The 10,418-nt window shown below is 39.0% G+C and overlaps 2 protein-coding genes across 3 annotated transcripts in view; both read left to right on the top strand.

The window, feature by feature from the left end:
- The first annotated feature begins 1,808 nt into the window (after positions 1–1,808).
- pyroxd2 (pyridine nucleotide-disulphide oxidoreductase domain 2) lies at positions 1,809–7,479 on the top strand. Its single transcript, XM_017412755.3, has 16 exons — positions 1,809–2,082; positions 2,428–2,447; positions 2,532–2,625; positions 3,100–3,173; positions 3,303–3,458; positions 3,583–3,736; positions 3,824–3,885; positions 3,969–4,066; positions 4,179–4,320; positions 4,400–4,534; positions 4,608–4,680; positions 5,526–5,679; positions 5,933–6,084; positions 6,307–6,413; positions 6,762–6,882; positions 7,110–7,479. Exons 1-16 carry the CDS (start codon positions 1,818–1,820, stop codon positions 7,178–7,180), a joined length of 1,878 nt encoding a protein of 625 aa, XP_017268244.3. The 5' UTR covers positions 1,809–1,817; the 3' UTR covers positions 7,181–7,479.
- Positions 7,480–8,855: 1,376 nt separating this feature from the next.
- zgc:123010 (uncharacterized protein LOC641500 homolog) overlaps positions 8,856–10,418 on the top strand; it is an 11,538-nt gene continuing 9,975 nt past the window's right edge. For both annotated transcript variants that reach the window (XM_017412746.3, XM_017412745.3), the window contains exon 1: positions 8,856–9,031. In XM_017412746.3, coding sequence (XP_017268235.1) covers positions 8,974–9,031 — 58 coding nt within the window. In that variant the 5' untranslated portion in view covers positions 8,856–8,973. The remainder of the gene's footprint in view (positions 9,032–10,418) is intronic.

Here is a 10,418-nt window from a genome sequence, read left to right as displayed (position 1 = left end):
GAGTTTGTATGTAATGTATGAATATAATATACAAGTTTCACTTTTTAAATGGAATTACTGAAATCAATCTACTTTTTCATGATATTCTAATTTTATGACCAGCACCTGTAGATAATGACACTTCAGCCAGTGTATTCAAAAGGTCTTTTGCTTTTGCTTTAGGGTTGATATGCACATTTCACACCAAAACATTCATCTCAGGAACACACAACCTGTCTCCTCCCTGACAGGTGATGGCAGGACATTCCTGTGGTGTTTACACTTGCATATAAATTAGATGCAAGTGTAAACACCACAGGAATTATATGATATAATTGTTTAAACAGATGTAGGCGGCTTGTTCAGGCATCTTACCCAACTGTAAAAACTGTAATGGTTGATGAGACATTTCATCATTATGCCCTTGTTTAACTGGCATATTAACCATGTCTGAATACTTCAACCAAAGGTACTTCAGATCATGCGTCTCTGCTACTGCCAAGAAATGATGCTCAAAGTTACTATTCAATTGAAGTAAATTAAAAAGCTTTTAATTAAGTGCCACAGTGAATTTTATTGGCTGAAAAAATGTTGAATTGTGATCAAACAAATTGATTGGCTGAACAAGGTCTTAATAGGTGAGCAAAGAGCAGGTGAACCGCTGATTTAGGATGAATTTTACTTTTAGTCCAGTAAAAGGTGAAAAAGTCTGCAATTGCAGTAAAAGATGAAAAAGTCTGCAATTGACATAAACTGATCTAGGATCAGTTGTTTTGGATCAATGAAAAATTAGAGGAAAATCCAGCAAAGTGTAATGACTACCGGTTCAGGTCCATTTCACGTGTAAATTAAATCAGCATTTTATTTATTTATGTATTTTATTTTTATGATTCCTGTTACAACTCTCCCACAGAATACCCCCAGCAGCTGTCGGGCTGTCTCAGACACACATGCAGGCAGTCTTTGGGCAGAAGTTGTAACTTTAAACTCGCCAGGAGTTACAAACCTGCACTGCTGCCTCTTCTTTTTCTCCCCTTCCTCCTTCTCGTCAGTAAAACGTGACACCAGGGCTGTTCTTTGAGGACCTGACAGACACACAGTGCGGCTGGAAAAATGAGCTATACTTCCCATGTTGGTCTCTCAGGGAACCAGCGCCGAACTTATGCGCCAATGTGCGCCCTTTTCCCTGCGCCGCGCTCCGCACCCGCGGCTTATATCTTTAAAATGACAGGAATAATCTTTTATGATGAGACGTATTTATAAACAAAAATACTGATGATACTTAATCCCTGTTTTTGTATTTAGGGAGTTGCATTCAGGCTCCCCACAAACAGCGACATGCGTTGTGTGGGCGCACAGAGGCTGGGAGAAGGGCGCACAGTTTCAATAAACTCAGCAAAATCTTTAAGGGATCTGCAAAAAACCACCATATTTTCCCCTCCATGTTGTTCCTCGTGGGGCGAGAGGGGCCCAGAAGTAAACAACTGTCATAGAGGATAGTTATTTTTTAAATGGGTTAAGTCTGCCCTCTTGTGCTCAGCTGTATAATAACAATACGATCAATCTTATCAGAAACTGAGTTTGCCATGATATAGTTGGGAAAGAAGATTATAGGCATATGCAATAAAAAAAAGAACAATGAAACATTTTTGGTAAAACTTTGTGCCAGTTTGAGGTTTTTTTTAATCAGGAGGGTAACTAATCACGGCTAAGATGGTTTAAATAAGAAGACCTTGACAACACGGCTAAGATGGTTTAAATAAGAAGACCTTGACAAAACTGTAGCTACATGTGTGCATGGAATGCTGCTTAGAAGTGTCTTTCAGTAAAAGTGTTAAATGTATATGCCCCTAAATGGATTTGAGGAGCGCATTTATTGCTGCTCCGGACCCGGATCTACTTTACTGAGCTGGAAGTACTTTGCTGAGCTGGCTCGGGGAAAAGAGGCGGGATCGATGTGGAAAAGCTTCAAACCCCTGCTGGCCATGGCGGCAGCGACGCTGACAGACCGAGGACGCAGGGCAGTGACGCTCCTGAGGACTGGATTCCGATCCAGTCACACAACAATAAAACCTTCTTATGACGCGGTCATCATCGGCGGAGGTGAGATCTGTGCAAATGGAAGTGTTACGTTTGCCAAATATTAGTTGTGCTACTGTTCTTCACTGGGTGTGTCAAAAAAGCCCTAAATCTTGTAAGAGAGAGAAAAAAGTTGGTTATTTGTTAATCTGAGCTTTGTTATTTTTGGCAAATGCAATTGAATTACTTTTGTGCAACTTTGGATTTTTTGCATTCAGAAAAAAAGATGCACAGACAAAATACATTATTTGTTGCTTCAGAGTTTACTTTTCAGGATATTGACTAATTCCAGGACATTTCTTTAATAGAGATTAATGATAATCTCTAAAAAAAGTATCTCAGTTTAAGAGATGTTATATTTCTTTGCAGGACACAATGGACTGGTGGCAGTGAGTTCACACTTTATTTCTTTTTTATCGTCTGTGCAATCTTCACAGCTTTATGGCTTTACAAGAGGTGTTTTCTGTGTGCAGGCTGCCTATCTTCAGAAGGGAGGGGTGAAGACAGCAGTGCTAGAGCGCAGACATGTGCTGGGGGGAGCAGCTGTTTCAGAGGAGCTCTTTCCTGGTATGACAGGAAATTAATCCGGGGTCTAACCAAGCCACCAAAGGACTGAGTAACCTGCAAAAAACAAACATAACAATGCCAAAGTCAATAAAACTGAATATCATCTGACTGAACAGTTATGGAACAATTCTGCAAGCAAGGAACCTGATCTGTGACATAAATGATTTACAGAGCAGAGAACAACAACTAAAATCTGCTTAATTAAACCAGTGCTATATAAAGAAGCAAAGGTCCTCCTCCAACTGAGCATCATGTTATTTTATGCTTTGTGTCAAACTTTTAATGCATGAATTTGTGCCTTTTGTGTCACTTAATGTGCATTATCATTCTTTTTTTATTTTAGGCTTTGTGCTGCACCAAAATAGAAGGATTTGTAATGCAACCTGTTATGTTTTTGTAATTTTTAATGCTATTTTTTACCTTCATATTACATTAGTTTCATTCTTCTTAGAGACATAACACTTTTGTATTCAGGTTTCCGCTTCTCTAGGTGCTCTTACTTGCTCAGTTTGTTGCGACCGCACATATACAAAGACCTTGAGCTGAAGGTATACGCAGTGATTTCACTCAACAATTCATATATTTATTAATCTGCTGACTTCTGAGTGGCTTTAAGGGATCGGGCTTGTTTCTTCTCCTCATTTTTTGCTTTGTTTTTGGCTTTTATTTGCATTAAGAAACATGGGCTGAAGGTTTACATGAGGAACCCCCACTCGTTCACCCCCTTGTTGGAGGACGGGGTTAAAGGGGCTCCGCCAAGGTCTCTTACGCTTGGTCCAGATCTGATTAAGAACCAGAATGAGATCAGTAAATTCTCTCAGAAGGATGCAAAGGTGATTAAGGATAGTTATATTAAGTAGCAATGCACATCATTGTGTATTGTTCTGTTTCGATCTTATCTTGTCTTTCATTCTTTGCATTCCTTTAACACGCTTCCTCTTCCAATCCTGTTCTCAGGCTTATCCAGAATTTGTGGCACACCTTGAAACGCTGGCAGGTGCTATCCACCCTCTCCTGGATGCTCCACCTGTGGATATTCCTGGTCTTACAGCTGGATCACTGAGGAAGAGGCTGGCTGCAGCTGCAACACTGATGCCTCTTGTCAAATTTGGTGCGTGGTTTGTTGTGTGCATTAAAATTTAACTTTTTTATATAAACTTAGTGACTGTGCGCTGTGTTTTGTTTGTGGATTTTAAAGGTCTGAAACTTGGGAGGAATTTTACAGACTTTTATGAAATTACTGCGGCGCCCATAATGAAGGTTTGTGTTCAGCTTGGGGCGAAATGATGCGTTTGTTTGTTTTTAGTCGCCATTCTGTGACTGACTTTTGTTCTGTATAAAAGATTCTCACTCAGTGGTTTGAATCAGAGCCACTGAAAGCAACACTGGCCACAGATGGTGTGATCGGAGCCATGACCAGTCCTAATAATCCTGGCAGTGGGTGAGAGATGTTTTACAGCACCATGTGGCAGGCAAACACAATTACAACTGTATATGTGTAAAATTAAATGCAGACCTCTGAAAAACCCAGATCCCACTGTCTTGCCTTTAAGGTACGTCCTCTTGCACCATGTGATGGGCGAGCTGGAGAAGGAGAAAGGAGCGTGGGGTTATGTGGAAGGAGGCATGGGAGGTGTATCTCAGGCTATAGCTAAAGCTGCTCGATCCTACGGTGCAGATATTTTCACTGAAAAGGTAATGTGTTGGATTATACTGGTTTGTTGAAATGCAAAATTAAACTTATATTCAAGTATTTCTGCTGCATTCCTGGCAGGATGTAGGGCAGATCATCATTGGTTCAGATGGCGCTGCTAAAGGGGTGGCACTGAAGGACGGCACAGAGATTCACAGTAAAGTTGTTTTATCAAATGCAACTCCATATGTTACCTTCAAAAACCTCACGCCACAGGTAATGTAAACCAGCATCACATGGAAGGATTGAACAAGACAAAGTAAAGCTGAATCTTTGATTTGATTCTTAGGGTGCCCTTTCTCCAAAATTCATGAAAGCTGTGGATCAGATAGACTACACCTCACCTGTTACAAAGATCAATGGTAAGTTCTGTTCTCTGTCATACAGCTATTTATCCATATGTAATATAATATGATAAAAACTCTTCAACATCTGTGCAGTTATTTTACTTTTCTGATCAAAACAGAATCCAGAAGGGTCTGAATGATGTACAGATCAATTCCAACTCCATTATTTTAAAATACCTTGCTGGCAGTGAATCAGTCTTTCTTGTAATCTTTCAAAATGATTTTGAGCAATAGTTCTCCAGTCTTTCTGAATATCTTTCAAAGTTTTTCTTTGGACTTTGGTTGCTTTTTCACGCATTTTTTTGTCCAGTCCTTGTATTTGACCATGACATCATATAGTGCAGATCTGGCTCATTGGAAGCAAAATAAAAGAAACATAGAATGACTACTGACTTTTGCACAGTGCTTTAACTACAGTATCTGTTAAGTGTAGGTAAGGTTTATAGTGGACGTCTTATTATACTGACTTGACTCTGAAATATGTGTGGTTTGTAAGCATTTTAAAAATTGAATTCAATTAATTCCTATAGAATTTTTGGTCATCTCTAGAGGGTGTGCAATATGATGCTTTCTGTCTTATTCCACTCTGGAATTTGCTTTGAACACAGTAAAATTTAATACATTTTGTGTTGGTATTTTACAGAATCTGTAATAAACACTAACAAACAATTGATCCCTGAATGAAATCACACTGATCACATTTTTAACACATTTACTTACATAAGAACTGATCCTGCAGTTCTCCACAATTCAAATTATTGGACTGATTTTGCTCTACCAAATAGAAGCAATTTATTTAAAAGTGAAGAATAAAAATCATTGTTTTTTTTTGTTTTATCTGATGGAACACATATTTACAGTGGCCATAGACAAGTTACCAAACTTCCTGGCATTTCCCACACCGGATGACAAACCTGCACCCCTCCATCAGTGCTCGATACATCTGAACTGTGAGAGTGTGGACGTGTTAGAAACTGCATATAAGGACGCCGTGAATGGACGTCCCTCAGCAAGGTCAGTCTTTATTTTTTACACTTTCCTCATACTCCTTTTAGGCGCTTATACTTTTACAACAATTTAACATGAAACCTGAAGAAGTACAAGAGTTACATTCAGACACTGGACTAGTAGGCCAGACTTATAACCCTACATCCCTTGCACAGACTCTGGTTCCAAAAATACAACGTGGCTGGTATTATATTAACTGTCGATGATCTCTTCCATGTCACCAACCCTTAAATCTCTACCATATGGTCTTATCACGTAGACCTATGATGGAGATGACCATCCCCTCTGTGCTGGACCCCACTCTAGCGCCCCCTGGCTGCCACGTCGTGTCTCTGTTCACCCAGTTCACCCCCTACCACATAGAAGGGCAGGAGTGGACCGAACAGGACCGGGAGGCCTTTGCAGACAATGGTCAGAAACACAAATGTTCATGTTGTAAATTGACTGCATTGCTGCTAAATTTAATTCCAGCAGAATATGTTCAACAGTGATAAATATATGATGGCACTCTTCAGGAAGTGTTAGTTTCAATAACTATGTCCTAAAAAAGACAATAATTAAATGTATATTTATTAACCTGTTTTAGTAAGAAAAAAACAAAAGAAAAAAACATCTGTGTTTGTCTCTTTGTAGTGTTTGACTGGGTGGAACAATATGCCCCTGGGTTTAAAAAGTCAGTGGTGGGCAGAGACGTCCTGTCTCCCCCAGACCTGGAGAGGATCTTTGGACTCACAGGAGGGGTACAAACTGTGCACACTGAGCTGAGAAACAATTTGAATGTTGACATGCAGCTTATTTGCTTGACACAGGCGGCCGTTCAATGGAGGAGGGAGTAATTTGCAGTGTTTAGTTATTCAGTGCCTGCTTCGGGATGGGCACGTTGCATAAGCGGTTAATGGTTACAGACTGTTTTAGTCCAACATATACATCAGATTCAAAGTTCACATCAGCTCTGTAATACCTAACTGGATGCTATTTTACACACATGGATTATGTGTCTTAATATAGCCGTTATTAAAGAAACAAGTCTTTATTTTGTCGTGTCTGAAAAGCACAGAAAGATCAACATTTTCGTCTTGTTTTCACAGAATATTTTCCACGGATCAATGTCTCTGGATCAGCTCTACCTCGCACGACCTTTGCCCTCACTCTCAGACTACTGTTCACCAATTAAAGGGCTCTATCTGTGTGGCAGTGGCTGTCATCCAGGTTTGGGCTTAAAGTTTAGCTAGAAATACAAATGCTGCTGTTTCTCATGTGTAATGTGTAATTCACTGAATGTTTTATGTTGTGATGGTTAGTTTAGAGAGTTCATTTAATCATCCTAGGAGCTTTTGAAAGACATCTTTACTTGGGTTGTTTAAAAGACTAGAGAACTGTTGGGTGACTGAGTAAACAGTGTGTGATTTGATTTTCATGTGTTTGATGATTCTCAGGTGGTGGCGTGATGGGTTCTCCCGGCTGGAACGCAGCACTTATGGCCATATCTGATCTGAAAAGTAGATGAGAAATGTGACATGAATTTAAACACTCAACCCAGTTATCTACCTGATTAGTTGTCTTTATACTAAGATAATGTAGCGCAGCTGTGTTAGTCTTTGTCATATTACTGGTGTGAAAAGTCCACGAGTGGAGATGAAGTCATCTAACTGAGCCAGCAGAAAACACAAAGATGATTTTAAGGAAGGGCAAAGGTACTTAGAAGCAACTGACACTTCATGAAATGAACTAAAACGTTGTCTTTAATCAAATAATGCAAAGTGAAATTTTTTTAGATTTGAATAAATTTTAATGCATTCGTGCCAACATGTTTCATTCTTTTTTAATGTTTGTATAATTATAATTGGTGTGTTCGTTGTTGCTTCAGACCACAGGGATGTTTGGGCTTAAGACAATGAGGTTTTACCAATACTAAAAATCCAGTATTTACCTTGCAGCTGAAACAACTAATTATGATCCCTTAAGTATTATTGTTTTTATTTGGTTACAATATGGTTATTGTGTTACTGTGTACTGAAGTAGGATAAACCGATGTGTTTATTAGAGAAAAAAAATCTTGCAGGAAAATTTATTGTCGACTTTCACAAGAAAGAAACTCACAGTGCTCTGACAACTTCAGAAATATTTCCAAAGTTTTCAATTTAAGATCTGGTTGACAACTCCTCTTAAAGAAACCTAATTAGCTGATATTGAATATTTCTTCCCTCTAAAAACTAACTACCCTTCTACATATCTACAATGCCGATTCACACTGTATGCCCCTTTTAAATGTTCTTTATTGCTGTTTAAGTATGATGTAAAGTATTATAACCTTTTTTTCCACAAATGCTAAACATTTCTGGATATAAGCTAAATGAACAAAATATATATAAAAACAACATTTGGTTATGTATTTGTTCAGGAAAATGATTTAAGGTTAAATAAATGAGAACATAAAATCTGAAACAAGAATCTATCAAATTTTGATTTTTTTCTTGAAATTTATGAATTACCTGTTTTGATGTAAAGTTTAAACTCTACTAATACACCACATGCAAACATATTGAGGAAATTTAACATCTTTGATCATCAAGATCTCTTCAAGAGTGAGACATGTGATATTTCACAAGTTTTAGACATGTGAAGGCTTTATCTAATTTTCATAAATTACAAAGATGCATTCAGAAGAACTCATAATGTGTTGCAAAGAGAAAGATACTGGTATCAAGAATAAATACATGTATATATTATCTGTCTGCTAGTTGGTACAGATTGTTTCAATAAATAAGGTTTTAGAAGCAGTGTTTAAAGATTTAAAGGTTGTATTCTGGCTTGAAAAGTTTGTTGTAATTTCATGTGACAATGAATTATATTAGATGATTCCAACAGCAAATAGCAGGACATTTTTCCACAAATTGAAATTCACAGAAAAGTGGATATGATTGTCATAGGTGTGCAGAAAGGGGGGGAAAGATCCCAGTTGTTTATAATATAGACAGTTATGCATGAGCTTGGATTTCATCTGATAGTTGTTGTCCATTCTTATTATGTTTACATATTTATTAATTTGGGACAAACACAAACTTATCTCTCAGTGAGGAATTGATTTGAAGTCTGAATCGATCCCCTGCTGATCAGAGAATAATTGCGTCCTGCTCCTTTAAGACGCAGCTGAGGGTGGAACCGACGTCGGCGTGCGACGCTCAGGAAGTGGATTCCCGCAGATAGCGATCTTCCCAAATGTTCCGAACGTGTTCGCCCTGACTTCAAACATCCCGTCAAATACGTGTTTTGGGACTATATTTGGGTCGATAATGCTGGATGGTTGCCCTGATGAAATTCACCAGAGATATATGCAGGTTGTTGGGACTCGGAAGCGGTAAGGAAAACGTCCCTGTTTTTCAAAACTTTCCGAACAAACCACAAGTTCGGTCCCGCAAGCTATACCGCCGTCTGACAGTGAAACTCTGAAATGTAGCCGTCGTGAGATTTATCCCACGAACACGGGCGTGTTTCAGGTCGTACTCGTGGGTCGTCTTTTGTCGCGAGGATTACATGGAGTTGGTGGTGCAACAATGAAAGTTCCTTTCTTGCTAGTTCCACCCTTTTTTTCTTTTCTCCCACTAGTTGATAAAAGTTTGCGCCGTCGGTGTCAAGAAAACGCTCCAATTCCACCTGTAAAACCGCCTCACACAGGGTATTCACTTCTTGGAACATGTAGTTAGGGTCACTACAGGTCGAAAAGTACCCCCAAACTGATAAAAGTATGTATTTTAGTGTTTCCCAGTAAAGCTCGGCAGGTCGTGTATTTATATGGGCATCAGACTGTGTGCCTTTAAATACCTCCCCACGCTAAACTTTATTTCCCCTCTTTGTTTCCCTTTCTGTTTGTGATGATGCAGCATACTAAATTAATCAACGTAAAGCTATATTTCAGCATTCCCATATAAGACTCCATGTCTTATGAGTTGTCTCTTATTGTCACACTTTCAGATTCTTTTTTGAACATCTGTAATCAGGCTAACTCACAACAAACAGCAGACTATTTCTCCTTCTGTTTTTAACCACGAGAAGCTGTCATTTCTCTTAATTTATGCCATGTAAACTTCATAAATGTCCAACCTATGAACAGTAAGTTCTGCCTTCTAGCCATTAAAAAAAGAAGTTATTCATCATTTTGTTACCAACTTATTGTTTTGCAAGAGTTTCTTATGACTCAGAAAAAACACGTAACACATGTCAAGTGAACTAGATCTTCCCTATTGAATGACATGTTTGAATTTTTTTTAACTATTTGTTGATAAAGCAGTACAAGAAGGCAGAAGCTCATTTCCTGTCTAACCCACCACAGTGCGCCACGATGCACTATTTCTGCGTCCTTGTGGTGGCAGCTCACCTTTCAGCTAATATGGGACATTTTTCTTGAACAGGAAAGCCAAAACTGACAGTTTTCTTGCTTTTGTAAACCGGTCTTGTATCATTTATGTGTTTTAGAGGACTTTGTCAACAGATCTGGTTCAGCGACAGTTGATATCTCCAAAGCAAAGCAAGGCAACTATTTTGTTATGCGCTTAAATAAATGTGTTTTAGATTCATTTTGATGTCATGCTTGTAACGAGTCCGACTTACTGCCGGCAATGCGGACCAAGCTCTGACACCGGTCATAAAGGGACCTAACAGCCCGTATCAAAGGGCCTGGTACCCCATACTCCCGGAGCACCCCCCACAAGATTCCCCGAGGGACACGGTCGAACGCCTTCTCCAAG

Source organism: Kryptolebias marmoratus, linkage group LG22 (genome assembly GCF_001649575.2).
Source record: "Kryptolebias marmoratus isolate JLee-2015 linkage group LG22, ASM164957v2, whole genome shotgun sequence".
Lineage (NCBI taxonomy): Eukaryota > Metazoa > Chordata > Actinopteri > Cyprinodontiformes > Rivulidae > Kryptolebias > Kryptolebias marmoratus.
This window is presented reverse-complemented; position numbering and strand designations above follow the sequence as displayed.